Source organism: Aureobasidium subglaciale (assembly GCF_000721755.1).
Source record: "Aureobasidium subglaciale EXF-2481 unplaced genomic scaffold scaffold_6, whole genome shotgun sequence".
NCBI classification, from domain to species: Eukaryota; Fungi; Ascomycota; class Dothideomycetes; order Dothideales; family Saccotheciaceae; genus Aureobasidium; species Aureobasidium subglaciale.
In genome coordinates, this window is record NW_013566989.1 from 457,193 (window position 1) to 476,960 (window position 19,768).

The window sequence follows — 19,768 nt, forward strand, 5'->3', positions numbered from 1 at the left end:
GTTCAAGCCATTTTCCAATTTCGTAGGCAATTCGCGAGAGTGGTATCCAGGTTTTCGGTACCGGGGGCTGAAGGGCTCTATCGCATGCGACCGTTGCGATGCTCCCAGTATTTGTGCTACTCCTCTTGGTCCTTGTTTCATAGCCCATGTGCCGCAAACTGCCGTGCAGCTGCATATACTCGTTGTAGCTCGATTGTCCACCTCGCCCCCGATGCAATTGGCTACGAGCACGGCACCCCGGCTTGATCGAGGCATCAAGGATCTGTCTCGGCTGATTCACAGGGCAGGCATAGACGGGTCTCTACAGCTAACGTCTCACCCTTATCACTCCATCACTGCCAAGCCACGCAATGTGATTTGAATTATTGGGTATACTAATCTCAGCTGCATATATCAAAGCACGTCACGAATGACCCGCTGCACGGATTGCGCGAGCAGTTGCACGTGGGGAACCTCGTTTGTTCTGACTTTGGTGAGGTCGGTCATAACCTGGTCTTGCAGGTGCTGGCAAAGGGTGGGTCCAGAGATTTTCTTGACTCGGAGATCCATCATCTGTGCACCCCGAGAGTCCATGGAAGACCAGATCATTACGGTGAAAGTAGCGCTAGCTTGGTCTGCTTGCTGCGAACACGAATTTTGTGGAGGCTCGCGGAGGCATGGCCGCCTTTCACAACGCATGCGCTGATCCCAATGTTCGGCTGGTGCTCCAGAACTCTAAATTTGCTCTCCTGGTCACCTCGAAGCTGGTTGTCTCTACTGTACCATTCCCTGCATGGGGCAAAAATAATCAAGCTGGTCGGTGGACTCCTAGAGGTCTCATGCTCTGCGACCATGAATCGCAATGAGTCAGTCCACCCTCGATTGCGCTCTCGACAGATCTTCCCCGGCAGGCTCACAGATGCCCTCCACACCGTCTTGAGTCAATCAAGAGTAGGTACCAGTCCAACATCTGGCGAGCCGTCCTACACACCTGTATTTGGTAGATCCTTCATAAAAGCTCGATTTCCAATGCCGCTCATGCCATCGAGATTATATCGTTATTTATACATCTCTAGTCCAGGTGAATCTAAAGTGATATTCATGACAAGGCATGTATCGCTCAACGGTAGCGCAGCCTTCAGCACGCTGTGGATCAGCACATCATGTACGAAACAGGTTTGCTCCCGCTCCGCAGACCGTCTCGCATGTCCTGGAGTAGAGCTCGGCCAGGCCCAATAGCCAACATTCCCATTGGCCGCGTCAATGACATCTCCTGACAGTTGCAATCTTGTTGGTCAATATGTCCGTTTATCTCGCTTCTTGCCGGTCCTGGACTACTGTGCGCAACCCCATCAATCCTAACCATACCGCCTCTTCGGTACGAATTGTTCTGCTTCCCTGCTGAGGCACAAGATTGACCCAGTAGTCAAATACGTCCTTGGCTTCTGTCACGCCCTTGGACGTCAGATTTTTGTCCGCCTTCAGCGCAACTTCCAGACCTGCGACACCGCCAAACACAATCACCATATGTCTCCATTGGGTTGGGACAGGTGGAACCTCGGAGCTTCTTTCCGAGGCGTTGAAGAGAGATGCCAATGTTATGCCCCGCTCGGAGGTGCCGAAGCTGATATCGTAGCCACCATCGTAGGGACACTCAGTAAATACTGCCGAAAGAGAAGACGCCATTCTTGTTGAGTATCCCCAGTAATATCCAGTCTCCTCTCTCGGGGTGTCGGGCGAAACGGCTTCGGCATCCAAAGGAGTGTATCCATCCATCTGAGGCTCATCGGCAGATCCAAACTTGACCGTAACACGCGATCCTGGAGGTACCTCTACTGGAATACGCGTCTTGACAGGGAGACCGCAGTCAACTAGAGTTGAGACGGAGTTACCCTTACCACCCTTGCTGCGTTTGTTATTGTAGGGATCTTGGTACGCGGCATCCGCACCCATCGTCACTCCTTCACGGTACTGGCACCATTCATTCGCACGGAGGTGATGCGGCATGTCCAAACTTGGCATCGCTCCGGCGGTTCTTAGGTTGGGGTGCATAGGGAAGAGCGTCTTCCTGAGATGTGGGGGTGTTTCCAGATAGCTGAGAACATGGTAAAGGAAATCATCAGGATCCGAGTAGCCCGTGTAGCCGTCTCCTTCGAATGATTTTCGTGAGCGGGCACCATTCTGTGATTGGCCATCGTTGAAGACGACAACTTCGTCAACCTGGAAAACGGCACAGGCTCGCGCCACCTGGGCAGCCATCATCGTCTTGAGATCATGTGATTGAGCGCTGCGAAAGGAAAATTAGGCTCAATCTTCTCGAAACCGGGGCGCCAAGATTAGGTTGAGTTGGGGATGATGGCTGACGTGGTATGGAGCAATAATTAAGGGAAGTATAGGCCGAAGGATTTGCAATTTTTTCCAGGGCAGGATTTCAGATACAGGGTAGGGTGGGAAGTGTATTGAACAAAAGGAATATCTCAACGTGGTGAAATGCCAACGATAGGACGATTGCACCGAAGCAAGGCATCGTCCTCGATAAGAAAAAGTAAGAGAAGAAAAAAGATCGGACTCACTTTGCAATCACACTACCGGGCAACGCGATGGTCAGCGTATGCTGGCGACCACCAGTAGGTGTGAACACAGCTGAAGGCCTAGATGTATCGACCTCATCGTCGGCGCGTTCTTGCTGCTGAGGCTGTTGGAAATCCTGCTTCCTCTTCTGCACAAGCACACAATTAGTGCTCGATCTTTCCGGTCGCAAAGGTGAGTATGCATCGTAGACACACCTTGTTCTGATATCCCGACATTTTTAGTGAAGTTTCAAAAGAAAATTGATGCTTCACATGAAGTTTGGCCGATCATCAAAAATGCTTCAACCACACGGGTCATGCCAAGGACTCTGATCAGCGAGCACGGACAATCTACCAACACGACTTGGACACCAACCCTGGACTTGGCATACAACGACATCTCTCCATCCCTTCCACAAACAACCAGTAACTTATCAACCATCACACTGTCAAGTGCAAACATGTCAGCATCACAGCAACAGCAGCCGAGCCGACCATACTTCCACAACGGTCAAGCGCTCTCAGCGTAAGTGAGATGTCCAAGTCGCTCAGGATCACCTCAGGATCACCTCAGCTCTGGCTGGTCTTCGGCTTCTCCATCCTGGTGTACCGAAGCTGAATGAATCCCGACTTCCAGTCCACCCGTCACCGTCCGCGTCCGCAACTTTTTCGACAGTGCCTATGTCTTTCTTGGTCTCTACGTGACTACCTTTTTCTCGGTAAGTGCTTTTCTTGATCGTCGATTATCATTCCTAGATTTTGTACGGTTCACTAGTCTGACTCGACATCTTCTAGTTTGATCCCGCTGCGGCAGCTGCCTCATCACCATTCAATGCCAACAACAGAACTCCTGGGAAAAGACCCGGCTGGGGTTTCGGAGGTGGTAATGGCAACGGCGGCAGAGGCGGGGGTCCTCCTCCTGGCGGAAGAAAGGTTGGCAGAGTGGATGATGTGAGAGGACCTGAGTGTAAATCATGCAAGTGATGTCGGTGGTCTCTAATCCCAGGACATACGCTTTTCGGTCTCTCCACATTCAAGTTTCTGTCACGCATGAAACAGTAACAGTACACGATCGATTTGATCCAGCATCAACTCTAGTGAGAGTGCAGCTCACGGGCATCCTCTTTGATTGACTCCGACCAACAGAACACTACTATACAATTTTGTAGGCCTAAATTTTCTCAGTATACGTGTAGTAAACCTGTCATGGCCATTTATTTTGCTTTAACACTGTTTATCGGGCACATTGTGAGTTAAGCCTGCAGTTCTGCCTCGATTACATGTTAGCACACGATATGGCGGAGATTTTCTCGAATACTTGTGCAGTGGTGAACAAGCGCATAGCGATCCAGCAGCGCACACGTCGAATCAAGGGCTCCTATAGCTAGCTTCTACTACACCGTCTTGTTCAGTTTGTCTTCATTAGTATAGTGGTTTTGATCGAGAGAATGTGGAATCCTGAAGTGATCTGATTGACAGAACAACGCACATTGATTTTCGTTGCTGGCGAGACATCTGCACCTTTGCATCTCAGAGTGTATCAACTAAGAGCCTTAGATGGAAGGCTTCTCTGTAAGCACAGTCTCCGAACTGTCTGTCTCTGCATCGACCCTGTACGCACTGAAGTGTCTGCTAGGGACTTCACGTTCAAACAAAACGTCCAACTCCTCGAACGTCCGGCCTCTTGTCTCTGGCATGAACAAGTAGCAATAGAGTGTACACAAAAAGCCAAGTCCAGCAAACAGAAATCCAACCTTTCCTCTCCAATTGCCTTCGTCCTCGTTCATAGCATAGGGTATAGCCACAGCAAATACGATGGACAAGACTTGCACTGATACTGTCGCCAGAGCGATCGTCAAGCCACGAAGTCGTACGGATGGTACTTCGGCGAGCATGACATAGCAGAATGGACCAATGGTTGTATCGTAGATTAAGTTCGCCAACAGCATCAGGGAGCATTGTGCCCACGTTGGCGCTGAGGTCGATCTGGGTGCGAAGTCGATGGCCCCGATGAGGAACATGATCGTCGCCAGTCCGACTGTGCCAAATAGATATGCGGGACGTCTGCCCACGTAAGATAGGAGAGGCCAGGCAGCACAAGTGCCGACGACCCCAAGGGCAGTAAGACCAAGATTCATGGAGAATGCGTTCGAGGAATCCAAACCAGCCATTTCGAAAAAGTAGACGGCGTAGCTGATGAACAACATATTGCCTGTAAATGCTTGCATGTCATATGCCATTACACAAATGACCAGGCGACGAAGATCTGTACCACGGAAACACTCCAGATAGTTGGGACGATCTCGCTTGGATGATTCTTCCAGGCGCAGCGTTTCCAAAACGTTGACCAGAGTAAGAGAAGTATCGACATCGTTCGTTGCGAAGCGCCTCAGCGACTGCGCAGCTTCCTCGTGTCTTCCTTTGCGGCAGAGCCAGTACGGAGGATCCGGACAGAAGTATACCAATGATAGCATGAATACTGGAAGAGCCCATTGAGTAGCAATAGGAATTCTGTACGCCATGGAACTTTCGATAGAGCTTGTACCTTTCATGATCCCTGAAGAGACGAGCTTACCACAGACTGCGGGTCGTCAGTAAGTCGCGATCCAAGTGTGTGCACCACGAGAACTCACTGAAAGCAAGATTGGTCAGAGAAGCCATCACGCCCCGTAAAGCCAAAGGACACACTTCTCCGGCATATGCTGAGGCACAGATGGGAAAGAAGCTGATTATCGCACCATTGAGCAGCTGGCCCACGAACAACTGTGCAGGTGTGGTGCTGAAGAACTGGACGAACATAATGCAAACAGATCCGAGAGAGCATGCCGCGATCATTCTCCGAGGACCAAATCTTTCGTAGACATAACCAGAGAAGAGAGCACCGCAGACTCCACCAATATTGTTTGCATATCCGAAAGCACTAACCCAGGCGGCCGGAACGACATAGGTATCGTTATAGGGGTGTCCATATGTCTTCTTGAACGGGTCAAGGCCGATGAGACTTCCAGAGATACCTCCATCCATACCCTTCAGTACTGTCGCAAGGTTCACATAAAGCACCCATAATGCTGCCGGATAGTATAGTTTGGCTGCTTGCCAGAAGCCAAGAGAATGCTCGATCTCGGTACACCGAACGGACGCTTCTGACTTCATGCTTGATACTGCCAGCCTGTGGTTAGATCGTCAGCTCCGGTGGCACTCCCACTGCACAATCAGAACAGAAGATCGAGGACGAAGGTCAATCAGTTGGTCAGCAAGAGTCAGTGTTTTTGCCCATCTTGGCATTAACTTACGACTCTTGGCTGTATCCACAGTATGACAAGATGAGATCGAGTAAGCGAAGATTTGCAGAATCCGCCTAGAATTGGGGCCTCTTAGTTCCTCGGTGGTTGATGATACTGCGTCTCATTTCTTGCTTGAAGAGGTAGTGCTAGTACACGTAAGGGAGTGACGGCCGTTGTTGTACCTTCCTCTTGAGGTCCCAGTCGGAGTATCAGGCTGTAGAGAAGGCGTTAGTCGCAGCGTTGAGATTATGTCGATCTGGCTGTCGCTACAGCCTCTATCGATCCAATGTTACTACAGAACTCCAAATCGAAACCACGAGACTTAGCGTGCAAAAGATGGAGCTCACGCAACTTGCAATCGGCGGTCGAAGTACTCTACCTTGATGGTCTTACTGTCCCAGACCTGCACAGTCAGAGTCTGATTGGACAATCATGCTTAACTCAGGTTCTATCCTGAAGGCTTCGAAATGGCACAAGACCTTCGACTTTGGCATGCTGATACCTCGGATCAGACGGGTGAGCCATCGGAAGTGTCGAGAATTCTGGCGACGTTACGATTTCCGAGAGACATCCCGAACGACACAAAGATCATACTCTCAGTGGGCGGGACACAAATATGATTTTCTCAAGAGAGTAGGCATACACGTGGATTTTCTGGGAAGCCTTGACGCGACCCATGGCGTATGTCGACCGCCAAGCGGTGACTCCATCAGGACGACTCTCGACACACAATGGAAGCATAGAATCGTGAGTAGGTCAGCTCGGCAGTCCTTCCAGAGACGGTGTCGTATGTAAAGAGCCAGTCGAACATGGGCGTGACAGAGATGGGGGTGACGCGCCGAGGACGCGCGGGGGAAGAGGCGGGGAAGGCTTCCTTGCTGCCGACTCGGCCTTGCAGCGAACGCGCCGATGACATAGTCGTATTAAAACACTCAAGTCGTGCTGTCTTTCTAGCCGCAGACATTCGGTCAATCGACTATCACAATGGCAACGCTCCTTTCCAGGACCTCACGCCTATCTCTATCGAGTTCCGGCCGAGTCCAACGAAGATGGCAGTCTTCATTCTCCCATCTCGAGCGAGAAATGACGACCAGGAAGATCCGACCAGTTTTCGATGACTTGACGCCTCAGAACTCCTTCCGGCTCAATGTATCGCTGGCCGACTTCCTGTCTGACACTCGGTATGCAGACTGCTCGTCCGACCAACAGGCCGTGGATCTAACTAACAATCTTGCAGTGCACCACTCACTCCCCCAGCGCCGAACAATCCACTACCGATGCCAATCCCTCACCATCTGCTGTACTTTGAGCCCACGAAACCACCATCAGAATTACTCCCTGATGGCACAAATCCGGACCACTCGCCCGGCGACCCCTTTGTCCGTCGTATGTGGGCCGGCGGCAGTGTATTGTTCGATTCGAACAAGCCTTTGCTCATGGACAATAGCCGTGCTGTGTGCGTCGAGGGCATCCGAGACGTTGCCGTGAAGGGCAAGCCTGGAGACGAGAAAGTCTTCGTTGGCATCGAACGCCGCATTGCTGCTCTGAATCAACAGGAGGAAAGGTTGATGGCAGACGCGAGCGGGGAAGAAGACATGATAATCGCTTTGGAAGACCAGATCAGACAGCGGCTGTGGATGCCTTCTGACATTGAATTCGGACCGGCCAACATCATAGAGCGTCGCAACATCGTCTTCATGCGAGAGAGGTCTCCGGAAGAAGCAAAGCAAGCCGTTGCTGCTGCGAAGAAGCCCGGCAAGATGTTGAAGCCTCAGCACAACCCCGACTTTCACCACACTCTTCGACCAGACGCCCAACTACTGTTCCGCTACAGCGCCCTGACATTCAATGCTCATTCCATACATCTGGATACACAATATTGCCAGCAGGTCGAAGGCCACAGACACTTATTAGTTCACGGCCCTCTGTCTTTCACCCTCATGTTGACTATTTTACAACAACAGTTGGCCAAGGAGGGAGGTCGCGAGCACATTGTCTCGGTCGAGTACAGGAATCTTGCCCCACTATACGCCTACGATCCCTTGAAAATCTGCGGAAGGCGCGCTGATGACCTCAAGTATGAAGTCTGGGCTGAAACTCCAGAAGGCGGCATTGCCGTGAAGGGTACTGTCAAGACGAAGAAACCGTAGTCATTGGAAGCACATCCGCTGCTTTCGTGTGCTGAAGCCCTAAGCCAGACTTCACCCCATGTGGACCATTTACAACACAATGTAAAAACTTCAGGCAGCATTAAGATTGCTCTTGTTCATGTCTTATTACCAGCCCAGGGTCCATCATCTAAACAATCGACACCGGATAAGCGTCACTCGATTGCTCTTAGAAATACCGCACTCGCAAATCCTGCCATCTAGCTTGCTGGTCTAAGGCTAAAACGCCGAACGAAACAACATCATCGGAAACCCTCTCTTGAGAACTCCTGACGATGCGATCTTGATATCGGAGGAAGTCGTGATTTGGTCAAGGAAGCGACACCTAGCAGCGTCTGCCAGCCATATCAACCCTCTGATTACAGGCAAAGCTATCCCTCGTACAACCATCGATCTTCAGCAAGCAAGCTCTGTTCACCACCGCCTCTGTCCTTTAGGAATATCTACGGGTGAACTCTTCAAGAAATGATTCCGACTTGAGGACACAGATCAAGGCTCTGAAGCCCGCGACAGTGAAGCCACGAGCTGACGTCCATTCTGCTCCAAACAGCTTCCATTCTTCTGACGGAAGTCTAGGTGGCGAGAATGAGTGATGGTTTCCGGGCTTCTTGTAATGCTCGTACTCATCGACGATTGCCTCATTTGGCTCGCTTCCAGAAGAGATTGCTTTCTCGATACACACACTCAGTCGTCGTATCGAATCGTCCACGACAATCATGTAATCTTTTTCGTGGAGGTCTGGCTTTCCTAGGATGGTGGCAAGGCCGTCATTGTCAAGCTCATCGCCAACTGTTATCCTATGCATAGACCGACCACCACATCGACGTCGATGAGCTAGACGATGGCCTCCGTTGTGATGAAGTCCCTCCAGTCTAGCTTCAACGACCCTCTTGCCGGGAACTTTCCTCACTCTCACGCTGTAAAAGGCTCCTGCTTTGTCCGGGATATCAAGTTCGAGAATGGAGTCGTCATTGAGATCTGTGAATGTGAAAGACCGAATCCAAGCAAAGCGCGTCGAACTAATGCATCTCATCCAGGAGCTTTTGCTTCCGTAAACTTCGACAGCGAACTGGTTATGTCCATAATAGATTGGTAACGCTTCTGTGCGTGTCAAGCGACAAGCCTTGGTGATGGCTGGTTGACGTCGAGGGTGGAGAATTGTAAGAGATGCACGGCAAACAAGATGGTAAACCATCGATCGAAGCTCGGCAGGAAGGTCGAGGAAGTTAAATCGAGCACTGTGGTCAGCCTGTTCAAGCATGGCGATCAGAGTGTCGTGGATTTCGTCAATCTCAGAAATGGGGTCGAAAACCATTGCTTGAGAATGTTGACCAGATGAGGGCTTTGGATGCATCTCTGAGATGAAGACTCTGTTGTATGGGACCTGGTTCATCAATCGAGTGAAGTGTTCGGCAGAAGATTTGACGGCGACATGAGTCGCAATATCTTGCTGATTCTCAAGCAGGTCCTGCGAAGTGACTTGCAACAGGCTTCGGGCAACTGCAATGGGACTTTCGTCAAGTAGAGTGTCATAAAGGCCTCTTGCTTTGCTTAAGTTGATGAGATCGTGCAGTCCAAATCCCTCATGCACGATGGCCTGGGTGTAGGACTTTGCCAACATGGTGCGAAGTAATTCACTGTCTTCGACCGAGCCAGTGTGAATGCCATGGACCTTACACAGACCGATCAGCCCGTTCGTGATCCAGTGATTTGTGTGGATCAGTGCTGCCTTTACGCGAGCCACCTTCAAGTCCAGAATGGTAGGGCCGGAACTAAAGGGCTCCAGGACCTCTTCAGAGAACATCTTGAGCGTTGTGATGGGTATAGAGAAGTAAGGGAGAAAGCGGACCTCCTGGTCGAGGCTATTCGTTATAAACGTAGGCCAGGCTGTCTCTAACGCACGGGTTGGGACAACGTATTACCAACACTTTGGGGTGACAGTCAGCTCGGTGCCTACGAAGAACATGAGCATCTGGGTGTTCTGCACAATTGCTGCACAAATTATCGGTCCTGCTCGTGCACGCTCTGAGGGACTCGGATGGTCTTAAGTCAACACAGAGCTCCCGTGCTCTTCCAAGCTGTAGGAATGATCTTCGTGCTGAGTGCGACACTTGGTTGGATTCGTTGTATGCATATCGCAGCTTTCATTGTGGGTTGACGGCTGATCAAAGGACAGCCCATCGTTTATGTTGGCCGCAGGACTAGAAGCTGGCGAAAATCGCTTGTCAACAAACTGTAAGCATCAATATCAGAGCCATTAAGGATTCTGTATGTCTTGTTTCATATGGCTCCTCTAGCTCGACATCACGATGGCACGGCTAGAGATATCTGAATGAGATGCTCGAGGTTGGTCCCTCTCCACCTTCTGGTCGACGTGATGTCTTCTGATCGTTTCGGTCTTGATAGCATCAACATAACTTTGCTTCTTTGTAGATTCCGTCGACCTTCTAGTCTTTATAGGTCAGAGCCTCGAAGGTCTCCTACGAGCGTAGGTCAAGTCTCCCTTCGTCGTCAAGTCAGGTGATGCCGGAGAATTGGTGGTCGAGAATTAGTCCAGTCGTTTCCACGGAGGTGCTCACTTCGCTGCGCACTCGCACTTGCGTTCACACTTGCTCTCGTTTCACAACATCACTCTTCTCCCGCCTCAATCTTCTCCTCTTTCCTCTCATCTACAACAACAGTCATCCACAAGCTGTTGATCATTCGTCAAAATGCAGTTGATCGTCTACCGCTGGGCAACCTGCGCGCACACAGAGCATGTCGACCTTTGGGGTCAACGCGCAGATTACTATCAGATCAGTGATCCCGAGAACATCATCGTCAAGCATGAGGGTACTCCACCTTATCACTGTCCTGCTTGCAGTGACCCTACTGGAAACCACAATACTATAGGCACTGTGCCTGTTGCCGGCGCTGCAGTCATCCCCTATGTGTACGCTGAAGTGCTCCTTGTTTACAAGTTGTTTACTGACCCTGTCTTCAGACCCCTCGTCGCTGGCTCCAAATCCGACAGCGAATCTGACGCTACCGTCTCTGATGGCGGGTCCCACGATGGCGTTACTCTTAACCCCCGCGTGCAGCCATTCGCCCCTGGCGTTCAGTCGCTTGCCACTTCCGCAAACCAGCTAGATAAGCTCTATGATGAGCCTCTTGGACACGTCGCTGCCATCGACACAAGCGAGCTTGCTAACTACGACGCTCACGCTCTCAACCCCTTACAGGAGGCTCGACTCGCTGGCCTGTTCGGTAGTCTCACGACCAACGACCACTCTAACAACAACAATGTCTCTCAGCAGCAGACTGGTCACTCAATCGACGACTCTGTGTCCCATCAGCAGAGCGACAACTTTGTCAACGACTTTAGCTCTCAGCAGCATACTGGTATCTCAACCAATGACCCTGTCACTCAGCAACAGACTGACTTCTTGGTCAACGACTATCTCGGAGTCACTCAGCAAGTGTTCCAGCACACCGACCCCACTGGTCTCGCTGTTTACGCCCCAATTGGCTTCCCCGGAGATCCTTCAACTGACAATTTCGTAAACATCCCTCACGGCTTTGCTCCTCACCCCTCGACCGACATCATCACGTACGCTCCTACTACTGGCGCCGTCGGACTCTTCCAACAGCCTGCTATAAAGCCTGTCCGCTACGGTCGTGGCACTGGTCCTGACTTCGTCTCTGGATTTGCCTCCAAGGGCCCCCGTCGCCCCGCCAAACAGCCAAACATGAACGCCCCTACCGCCCCTCGCGATCTCAGGGCTCTTCCTCATAAGTCCAATAAGCCGTGTCCCGAAAGTCACGCCGCATGCCACTGGCACTACGCTGACTGGTGTCACAAGGACCCAGGCACCTGCCCTGCCGCTCGTAAGTACTTCTAACCTCTTTCAGATTCTTCCCTGCTCACATTCTTCCACAGTTAAGGCTATCAAGGCTGCCTATGAAGCCAAAGGCGCTTGGAAGGGCGCTCCCGATGGCTGGAATGACGCCCACCAGAATTGCATTCTTGCTGACAACCCTCAGCGCTGCCTATTCCACCAGTGGGTCGAGCGTCAGAGACACAGTCACCAGATTGTTTGAGCGGGCTGAAAGGACATCGCTAGAAGCAGAAGTGAATTGATGAAACGTATTGCCGCACGGCTCCACCGAAGGGTGATCACTATGGTGGACGTTCATGGAAGGACGCTCTTTGAGCCAAGTTATTCTTGAGCATTACATAGTTGACTCGCCCACTTTACTGATGACAAAATCCGTCAAAATACCAAAAAGGGTAACCTTTATACCCGTTGACTGAACACAATGCCCCAATTTTGTGTGAAAAGCTCTAATCGCAGCTCCCAGTACACAAGAGACTGTAACGGTACCCAATGCGTTTCCTGCCGTCCTTCGAACAAGCAGCGATATCTGATGATGACCATATCGATACGCAGAGATGTCGTGTTTTCTCTCTCGGCTTTCCCTCTACAGACGTGAGAAACTGCAAGCGAGGAGTAACCATCGACATAATTGTACTTCCACCTTCGTACCTAGCAGTCAAAGAGTTTGTACAAAATATACGCAAATTCTCAATACAGTAACTACCACATCCTGTCGAAGGAACAATAAATAAGTATCCCACAACGCCAACTTCTCCCAAAGCAAACGTACTGAGTCTCCATCACGGGTTCAGGCTCTGACGACGCTCATGCACACCGGCACTTGACTCGCGTCGCCGACGACGGACCCGAGGTCGAGATAGTAAAGACGGAAATCGACCCTCTTTGACTCTCGCGATGGAGTCACGAGGTCGCCTTGAACCAGGTCACAAGTGGGAGAAGGGGGCCTGGTCGCTTGATGGAGTAATAACAGGGATCTATTGACCCTGTTACTGTGGCGTAGGGTGTTGACCCGGCCGGTACCCTCACAAGAGCCCATGACTACTAAAGAGTTGTACAAACGCAGACTGAGTTTTGAGATCGTTAGCATTGGACGCAGAGAGCGGCTACTCTACCGACTCTCCAAAGACAACAGCTGTCGATTGCGAAATCATTGTGCACTTTGATAGCTGACCATATTCCTGAGGAACAAGCATGGGAGAAGGACAGAACCACACGATCTTGCGTCGGATTCCTGCTCTCTAATGCCAATTTACAAGATTCGCAAAATCAACACGCACTTCCACGGATTTTCTCTCACTACGCACAGGACAAAGAGATGAAGGTGGTCTGAAGAATTTGATTGACAATTAGAACAGAAACGGTTACATACATTCAAGCGCCGTGCAATAGAAACGAGCATTGCGATGATCAAAGAACCAATAGCGCGAAAATAACCAAAAAAAAGGCAACGACGTATGTGCGAGAAACAGTTTGTACTGGGCTAGTTCCAGACGGAGCAATCACAACTCCTCCTCGCGCTCCGGTACAACATCTTCAAGCAGGCCAAGCTTCCAGGCAGTAAGCAGACAAGTTGCGACGAAGATGAGCATGAATCCAACAATTCCAAACCACCAAGCGAGATTGCCTCCATCCATGCCAGGCACACGGACGTTCATGCCGAAAAGGCCAGTTACCAGGTTAAGGGGAACGAGAATAGTGGCCAAGACAGTGACTCTAGAGAGCAGCGAGTTGGCCTTGTTGCCTTGGGCGATGTTGTCGACTGAAATCTGAGCAAGGTAGTTGGAGTGACTACGAGAAAGAATCTTTTCGAAATGAGACAAGTTGCTCATCATGGTGACAACGTGGTCTTGAACGTCAGAAAGATACAGACCGACATCACCACGTGGTGCCATGCTGTATTGGTCGTTGCAGCGCTTGGCAAAGCCCTTGATGACATCTGCCTTTCCGCCAAGCAAGCGCAGCAAAGACATGACCTTCTTTCTGCAAACACCAATTTGTCGCAGTATGGCGCGTGAATCCTCGAAGCGTGCAGTGAAAACGCTGTCCTCAATTCCATCCGCTTCGTGTTCGACGTCACGCAGGACAGGTCCAAAGGCATCGACAATGTCGTCAATCAAGGCGTAGCAAATCCAGTCGGCACTGAGGTTGACATAATCACGAAGCCGACCAATACGCTTGCGAACATTAGCCGCATGAGGATTGTTGCAGAAGGTGAAAGTCAGTAGACCCTCGCGGAAGACGACTGTGTAGACGTTGATAGGCTCCATGAAGTCCTCGCTCTCCTTGTCCTCCTGGTAGAAGGAACGAAAACAGACGAAGTAGTAGGATCTGAAAAGCTCAACCTTTTCACGCGTTTCCTGAGTGGCGATATCCTCGCGAGTCAACGGATGGACACCGAATGCTTTGCAGATAGATGTAATCTCTTCTTCAGAGGGGTTGAGCATATCAAGCCACCATACACCTCCATCAGGGCCAAGCTCGAACAAGTCTCTGAAAGACTCGCCAGGCATGAGTAGGCCGCCCAGCTCAGGTGCGTGGATGGTCTCATCAATCTCGGAAGAGAAGAAGGTGAATCTGTTGAAATATTCTGCGTGTGATGTAACGCGCTCGAGCTCATCTTCGGGTAAACTGGTGTTCTTGAGATGATCACCGTCCTGCTTCTCGTCCACAACATCACTGTCGCTTGCATTGGTCTTGCAAGTGCGGAGGTCGTGGAACACCTTAGGATCATTGGTGGGCTTCTGCTTGCCGAATGATGGTTGGAACGGGTGAGAGACAGGGGTCTTCTCATGAGACTCAGCGACAAATTCCTCAAGTTCCTCAAAGTCAATGAGGTAAGTCTTGCTCTGATCACGTTCGGCTGGGAAGCAAACGTCATCTTGAACAGAGCTGTGGCGTGACTGCGCAGTGTGAGTTGACTTGGCATCGTCAAAGGTTGGTCGGCGGTGGTGTGAAGCGCCAGAGATAGTCCTGGTAAGGTTCAGGCCAGTGTATGGGGCAACATCGCTGGTGACAGTATCGCCACGACGACGTCTTTGTGGGTTGGCAAAGGCGTCGACCGAGTTGGGTGGAGAAGTCGATCTTGAACTTGAAGACTCACGGCTTCTGGACTTTGGGTCTTGCGCGGGTGGAGGGAGACGAATAGTTCCTCGTCTTCCTACATTAGGGCTGATGGAGTTGCGCCGCCATTTGGGAGTTTCATGTACAGAACGGATGCTGTGGTCGTCTTCATTGTCGACAATGGCGTTCTCAAAGTCGCGGGCAATCATTCCTTGTCCGAGTTCGAGTTGAACAGCGGCTAGAGCTCTGATCTCTGGGCTGCCCGCGATACTAGCCAGAGTGCCTCTTCGTGAGCCTTGGCCGATTGCGCGTGGTAGGGATTCCTGTTGGTGGCGATGGTCATCAAGATCAGACACGGGAGTGCTGAACCTGGTCTGGGACCTTTCGGATCTGGGTGTCTCGGCCATTTTGATGTTTTTCCGGCTATCCAATGGTGTTCTGCTTGGTGTAATGTTCTATGCTGTCCCTTCAAATCTATGCGCTTGTAGGCAGTCTAGTGAGCGGCGCGCGCGCGCTCACCGTTGGAAGATGTTCAACTTGAACAGCGGCCTCGCGCAGGGGTCAGCCCTACACTAAGCCGTGGATGGTGATTCGCGGTCCAGTCTCTACCCCCTCTTAGATCAGGGCAGCGAATGGGTTAGTTGGTTGTTGTAACAGTAGACAATGTGGTATGGCTGCCGTGGACCAGTTATGGCGGCTTCTTGTCGCCTCCACAGACCCAGATCTTTGGGCCCTGAAGAGGGAGGCTGAGGGACAGAATAAGGCGAACGCCCGCCAACTTGGTGGTAGCCAGAATGCAAACGCCGCAGCGAGAGGTTCCTGGGTAGTGGTAGTGGTACGCGAAAGCGGCTGAAGGCTATTTGTTGGCCGATCACCAGTCTTGGGTCGAGGTCGACGGCGAAATATGGGCGTGCAAGCGGTCGATTGGTCGAGTCTGTAGATGATTGTGCTAATCCAAGCAAAACCAGAACAGCAAGAGGTGAAGATGACAGAAAGTCACAAGGCCTCGAGGGTGGTAGGTAAGGAGAGAGAGTCGAGGACGATGCGTGGTTCAAGGACGAGGACTGACGGGCTTTTTCGGGCACAGACCAGAAAGCAAAGGCTGAGAGAGAAAGCGCGACCCCAGCCATTCAGCCAATCGCTGTCCACGTGTGTCACTCGCTGGCTCGTGTGTTGCCCAGTCTTTTGTTGTTTTTCCTTCGTATGCAATTTCTATAAACGAAACATGACCTTCGCAAGACAATTCTCATCCTCCCGTCATGGCTTTCGCCCCGATCGAGTATCTCCCAGCTACTGCAATGCATGTGTTACGGCGTCCCTTCTACGCGGACTCGAGCGCGTCCAATCGTTCTCGGAGTGACGAAATCTAGCGGCCGCTAGTTCGGTCGTTCCTGCCTTCCAAGCAAGAACCCCAACATTTCCACCGTTCATTGCAACGCCAGCCGATTGAACCACACATTGTTGCATCTCTTGACTCGAGCAGCCGACCATCTGGATCCGGCTTGTACTCTTTGTTCTCACGAGTCTGCCTATCTTGTTCACGTTTTCTTCAGGTGCTGAAGATGCAGGCTTGCGGCTGACATGAGGAACCGGGCACCTGCAATCTCGGCAAGCTGGCACTGCGCCCGAGTCTCAGCTTCTTTCCTGTGTCTTGCATTGCCAGGCATCCAGACCAAGACGACCAAGGCTTGGAATCTATTGCTTCCAGCGAGACTAAACCCGTACACACCGCCTACTCTGAAGATGAGGTGGTATCGTAGCCACGTCTAACGCGGCCTGACAGGCAAGAGTGTTACAAAGCATGGTTTTAGGTCGCGCAAGACTCTTTGTTCTTGTTGCAAGGAGTTGGCTCCGATCGATTATTGCAAATTGCTAGATGACTTGTCGCGAGATATGCTTGACCTTGTAAGATGCGATAGCGGAGATGTTGTGCCCCATTGAATGTCCATCCTCCGTAACCGGTCGGCCTAGATACTACCTGGCTTTACTATCCTCTCCTGGCTCTCTCTCCAGTTACCACTCTCGCTGTCAATATCGTAAGGCTCGATCTCGACTTCCCGCAAATGCTGGGTCTTCACCTCGATCGCACGTGAATTCAGCATATCACTGCCTTGGTTGCCTTTGTTGGCTTCGATCTTGGTTGTGAGTTGGGCAACAACTCTCTCGTCCAACTCCACATAGTCGCCTTGTTTGCCACCAGTTGTGCTGTTCAACCCACCCCTGGACTCGGAGGTGTTTTTGGGCTTCCGCGAGCCAGAGTTTGAAGTCTGCTCCTGGCGGTCAATCGCTGTCGCCCAGTGTAACACGCAGACGGTGAAGAGAACTTGTTGCAAGCGTCAGCGAACAGGTCTCATGCTTTTATTCGTGTACCTACTGTCAAGATTGCACAAGCACAGACAGATGTATCCGGGCTCTCCATCCAAGATCGTAAGGACCGACAAGTTGACAACGCTCATGAGCAGAGTAGCGCAGGATCCCACGAACGTTCTGAGAACAAGCGTTCTCATCCGGGAGGAAGCACCCTGTTTGAAAGAGTAGCATTCTAGAGTACAGTGTAAGCATGTGTGTGATGATGGTAACACGCAGACTTACGGCGGAGAGGATGCAAGAACAGTGAGGTTAGGTAGACGTTCAGAATGATGTCGAACGTGATCAAAGGTACCAGAGCTTTACGCTTCATACCAATGACACAGACGCCCTTATCATTGATGTATGCAATGCGGCTATGATATTGTTAGTTTCCGGATATGTCTGGATAGTACAGAGAGGGCTAACAAAACAAAGTTCAACACCACCAAGATGACATATGGACCTATGAGTGTTAATGTCATTCTATCAGTCTCAGAAATGCCGAACTAGCTTACAGATGACGCCGAAGAAGTTGAACAGCCATAACTTGCTCTTCATCCTTGATGTGTTGACTGTTCGAATGATGTAGACTTTCTCGACCAGGAAGTAGTAGATCAGCTGTCGATGGGTCAGACATGCCATGACTGGAATGTGCTTGGCGACTCACGATTTTCGTGGTCATATAACTATAGAACTTTGATCAGTAAAACTTGGTTCTACTCCGAAGGACAGCTCAGGTTCAACCAACCTAATGAGACATAGCAGAATCGCCCCATCGCACTTTAAGCCGAAGTATAGTCAGTAAGGCTCGGTTGGTAATTGAGACAGGGTACTTCGTCGGTAGATCAAGCTCACGATACATTCTCGCGATGGACGAGATGCGGTCCTAGACGGCATAGCGAAGCTGCAAGATCTTGCCGTTGAGATTGTGCATCTGGCTTACGTACAATTCCTGCACTCTGGTTTAATGAAAAAGCTTTTGATAGAATGGCTGTGCAGAAGATAAAAAGGAATGAGTCGACATAGATTGCAATGATCACTTAGCACGAGGTTAGCCGAGACTTATGGAACGAGACAGGTGCCGATGTATCTTACGGGCATTCGTCATCGTTATCGTCTTCCAGTTCTTGGTGAATTGTATGCGCCGGGCTACACGATCAGAAATTGTTTATCTTTGCGACCTGAGGGAGCTTTACTAAGGCAGATAGCAAGTCTTGACGAATCAGCATGGAACGTATGAGAAGATGAGGCATATACAAGGCAGTCCGTGACTGCTATATGGCAGAGTGTGATATTTGGGTAATGGCAAGATAGGATGTGAGGTCTGGTTGACATACACTGAGATTGTTATCATAGACAAGGCCATAGTGACGACTCTAGCCGCCGTTGGCACTTCCGTAATCTCATGAGTATGGTTCTCCATGCTGAGAGGAAAGAGCTGGAAAGAGTGAGTGCGTAGAACAAGCAATCATAAACATGACTTGGACGGATAGAGCTTTATCTATGAGAAGTCGACACCGTATCTGCAAGGGCACGAGGGCAAATCTAGACAACCACATTTTCACGACTCAATGTTTCAGAACAAGAGCTTCTGCACGAATCCGCGAACTTACCATAAAGCGTGATGTCAATATTACGAACGGCGCTCCAATAGACAATCTCAGCTGCTGCGGGCGCTTTCACCACACGGTCAAGCCGATCTGAGATGTGGCTTTTTATACTTTACCAACCCGCCTATGAAGCCAGTGAGGACCTAGTAACAGGAACTGGTGCGAAGGACCAAACAATCCAAGCTCCTTCGCATCTTTGGGTTGCAGAGTCGAGCATGGGCTCGAGATTTCAAGGTTGACTGGAAATTGATGGGCTGTCTTGCGGGAAATCTTGCAGCAGCGATCCGGGGGAAGCTTGAAGTTTGGGAAGTTGAAGGATGCACTCGCCGAAACGGGTCGACGAGGGTCAACGAACACGAGCGGCCAGAACCCACCCCCAGGTCAGATTGTCTGAATGTCGTCTGTTCAGTCAGGCGTGGATAGCACCCGAGATTGGTGATTCAAACGACACCTAACCAAAGTGCCAATACTCAGCACGTCGAGGATGGAATCAGCATGTATACTTATTACAGGCAGACGGTGAGATACTATGCAACACAGTCGGGTCAGATCGGTGGAGTATGATCAAGATTCAAGACTCGCTTGATTCTCGAGGGAACATCGTAAACGAACATCAGCTCGGCCGTAAGATCATGTTCATGGAAGGAGCTTAACCTACTGACAACCGAGGAGATTCTGCAATTCCAAATGGGTTCAGGCATGCAAGTACAGTCGAGAGATGGCGTCAAGCTCTCGGACCGCCCTGGTTGGGCGCAGCAGAGGAGGAATCAGACATGGGACATGATGCGTCAACACTCCGAGATCTGGAGGCCGAGGCCGGTAAGATGTTGGTGTACAGGTGAGAATCGGCGGCAGAAGTACCGAAAGGCT

General features: G+C 50.8%; 11 protein-coding genes across 11 annotated transcripts; 4 read left to right on the forward strand and 7 right to left on the reverse strand.

The window, feature by feature from the left end:
- Positions 1 to 309: 309 nt before the first annotated feature.
- Positions 310 to 1,253, forward strand: AUEXF2481DRAFT_620054 (uncharacterized protein). The gene has a single exon (XM_013490120.1). The coding sequence runs from the start codon at positions 691 to 693 to the stop codon at positions 1,216 to 1,218; it is 528 nt and encodes a 175-aa protein (XP_013345574.1). The 5' UTR covers positions 310 to 690; the 3' UTR covers positions 1,219 to 1,253.
- A 34-nt stretch (positions 1,254 to 1,287) lies between these two features.
- On the reverse strand, positions 1,288 to 2,786 carry AUEXF2481DRAFT_3596 (uncharacterized protein; the record flags this gene model as incomplete). The annotated part of the gene is made up of 3 exons (XM_013489788.1): positions 1,288 to 2,266; positions 2,553 to 2,698; positions 2,766 to 2,786. The coding sequence occupies 3 exons, from the start codon at positions 2,784 to 2,786 to the stop codon at positions 1,288 to 1,290; spliced, it is 1,146 nt and encodes a 381-aa protein (XP_013345242.1).
- Positions 2,787 to 3,010: 224 nt separating this feature from the next.
- On the forward strand, positions 3,011 to 3,533 carry AUEXF2481DRAFT_3597 (uncharacterized protein; the record flags this gene model as incomplete). The annotated part of the gene is made up of 3 exons (XM_013489789.1): positions 3,011 to 3,075; positions 3,187 to 3,268; positions 3,345 to 3,533. The coding sequence occupies 3 exons, from the start codon at positions 3,011 to 3,013 to the stop codon at positions 3,531 to 3,533; spliced, it is 336 nt and encodes a 111-aa protein (XP_013345243.1).
- A 569-nt stretch (positions 3,534 to 4,102) lies between these two features.
- AUEXF2481DRAFT_28037 (uncharacterized protein) lies at positions 4,103 to 5,702 on the reverse strand (the record flags this gene model as incomplete). The annotated part of the gene is made up of 2 exons (XM_013489869.1): positions 4,103 to 5,130; positions 5,183 to 5,702. The coding sequence occupies 2 exons, from the start codon at positions 5,700 to 5,702 to the stop codon at positions 4,103 to 4,105; spliced, it is 1,548 nt and encodes a 515-aa protein (XP_013345323.1).
- Positions 5,703 to 6,724: 1,022 nt separating this feature from the next.
- AUEXF2481DRAFT_620060 (uncharacterized protein) lies at positions 6,725 to 8,209 on the forward strand. Its single transcript, XM_013490121.1, has 2 exons — positions 6,725 to 7,014; positions 7,071 to 8,209. The coding sequence occupies exons 1-2, from the start codon at positions 6,818 to 6,820 to the stop codon at positions 7,981 to 7,983; spliced, it is 1,110 nt and encodes a 369-aa protein (XP_013345575.1). The 5' UTR covers positions 6,725 to 6,817; the 3' UTR covers positions 7,984 to 8,209.
- Positions 8,210 to 8,434: 225 nt separating this feature from the next.
- On the reverse strand, positions 8,435 to 9,805 carry AUEXF2481DRAFT_28039 (uncharacterized protein; the record flags this gene model as incomplete). The annotated part of the gene is made up of 1 exon (XM_013489870.1): positions 8,435 to 9,805. One exon carries the CDS (start codon positions 9,803 to 9,805, stop codon positions 8,435 to 8,437), a length of 1,371 nt encoding a protein of 456 aa, XP_013345324.1.
- Positions 9,806 to 10,619: 814 nt separating this feature from the next.
- AUEXF2481DRAFT_620063 (uncharacterized protein) lies at positions 10,620 to 12,225 on the forward strand. Its single transcript, XM_013490122.1, has 3 exons — positions 10,620 to 10,933; positions 10,985 to 11,868; positions 11,921 to 12,225. Exons 1-3 carry the CDS (start codon positions 10,713 to 10,715, stop codon positions 12,079 to 12,081), a joined length of 1,266 nt encoding a protein of 421 aa, XP_013345576.1. The 5' UTR covers positions 10,620 to 10,712; the 3' UTR covers positions 12,082 to 12,225.
- A 397-nt stretch (positions 12,226 to 12,622) lies between these two features.
- AUEXF2481DRAFT_620697 (uncharacterized protein) lies at positions 12,623 to 13,225 on the reverse strand. The gene is made up of 2 exons (XM_013490123.1): positions 12,996 to 13,225; positions 12,623 to 12,943 (listed from the first exon to the last, which is right to left on the reverse strand). The coding sequence occupies exons 1-2, from the start codon at positions 13,070 to 13,072 to the stop codon at positions 12,667 to 12,669; spliced, it is 354 nt and encodes a 117-aa protein (XP_013345577.1). The 5' UTR covers positions 13,073 to 13,225; the 3' UTR covers positions 12,623 to 12,666.
- A 153-nt stretch (positions 13,226 to 13,378) lies between these two features.
- On the reverse strand, positions 13,379 to 14,455 carry AUEXF2481DRAFT_63849 (uncharacterized protein; the record flags this gene model as incomplete). The annotated part of the gene is made up of 1 exon (XM_013490016.1): positions 13,379 to 14,455. A coding segment is annotated over one exon (1,077 nt), but the record flags the coding sequence as incomplete, so codon positions are not given.
- A 997-nt stretch (positions 14,456 to 15,452) lies between these two features.
- AUEXF2481DRAFT_620695 (uncharacterized protein) lies at positions 15,453 to 16,294 on the reverse strand. The gene has a single exon (XM_013490124.1). The coding sequence runs from the start codon at positions 16,067 to 16,069 to the stop codon at positions 15,560 to 15,562; it is 510 nt and encodes a 169-aa protein (XP_013345578.1). The 5' UTR covers positions 16,070 to 16,294; the 3' UTR covers positions 15,453 to 15,559.
- A 374-nt stretch (positions 16,295 to 16,668) lies between these two features.
- Positions 16,669 to 18,890, reverse strand: AUEXF2481DRAFT_620082 (uncharacterized protein). Its single transcript, XM_013490125.1, has 11 exons — positions 18,626 to 18,890; positions 18,485 to 18,501; positions 18,384 to 18,437; positions 18,236 to 18,327; positions 18,037 to 18,068; positions 17,956 to 17,974; positions 17,804 to 17,906; positions 17,715 to 17,751; positions 17,532 to 17,662; positions 17,314 to 17,481; positions 16,669 to 17,262 (listed from the first exon to the last, which is right to left on the reverse strand). Exons 1-11 carry the CDS (start codon positions 18,709 to 18,711, stop codon positions 16,907 to 16,909), a joined length of 1,095 nt encoding a protein of 364 aa, XP_013345579.1. The 5' UTR covers positions 18,712 to 18,890; the 3' UTR covers positions 16,669 to 16,906.
- Positions 18,891 to 19,768: the final 878 nt, after the last annotated feature.

What these genes read in the sequence shown, in the direction of transcription:
- AUEXF2481DRAFT_620697 (XM_013490123.1), bottom strand. Translation starts at nt 13,072, where the DNA reads ATGCTTGTTCCTCAGGAATATGGTCAGCTATCAAAGTGCACAATGATT. An exon ending in ACAGCTGTTGTCTTTGGAGA is followed by an intron (nt 12,944 to 12,995) that starts GTCGGTAGAGTA and finishes CTCAAAACTCAG; the next exon opens with TCTGCGTTTGTACAACTCTT.
- AUEXF2481DRAFT_620082 (XM_013490125.1), bottom strand. Translation starts at nt 18,711, where the DNA reads ATGGAGAACCATACTCATGAGATTACGGAAGTGCCAACGGCGGCTAGA. An exon ending in GATAACGATGACGAATGCCC is followed by an intron (nt 18,328 to 18,383) that starts GTAAGATACATC and finishes CCTCGTGCTAAG; the next exon opens with TGATCATTGCAATCTATGTC. An exon ending in GTGCTTGTGCAATCTTGACA is followed by an intron (nt 17,263 to 17,313) that starts GTAGGTACACGA and finishes GCTTGCAACAAG; the next exon opens with TTCTCTTCACCGTCTGCGTG.
- AUEXF2481DRAFT_620054 (XM_013490120.1), top strand. Translation starts at nt 691, where the DNA reads ATGTTCGGCTGGTGCTCCAGAACTCTAAATTTGCTCTCCTGGTCACCT.
- AUEXF2481DRAFT_620063 (XM_013490122.1), top strand. Translation starts at nt 10,713, where the DNA reads ATGCAGTTGATCGTCTACCGCTGGGCAACCTGCGCGCACACAGAGCAT. An exon ending in GCTGCAGTCATCCCCTATGT is followed by an intron (nt 10,934 to 10,984) that starts GTACGCTGAAGT and finishes CCCTGTCTTCAG; the next exon opens with ACCCCTCGTCGCTGGCTCCA. An exon ending in AGGCACCTGCCCTGCCGCTC is followed by an intron (nt 11,869 to 11,920) that starts GTAAGTACTTCT and finishes ATTCTTCCACAG; the next exon opens with TTAAGGCTATCAAGGCTGCC.
- AUEXF2481DRAFT_620695 (XM_013490124.1), bottom strand. Translation starts at nt 16,069, where the DNA reads ATGGCTGGGGTCGCGCTTTCTCTCTCAGCCTTTGCTTTCTGGTCTGTG.
- AUEXF2481DRAFT_620060 (XM_013490121.1), top strand. Translation starts at nt 6,818, where the DNA reads ATGGCAACGCTCCTTTCCAGGACCTCACGCCTATCTCTATCGAGTTCC. An exon ending in GACTTCCTGTCTGACACTCG is followed by an intron (nt 7,015 to 7,070) that starts GTATGCAGACTG and finishes ACAATCTTGCAG; the next exon opens with TGCACCACTCACTCCCCCAG.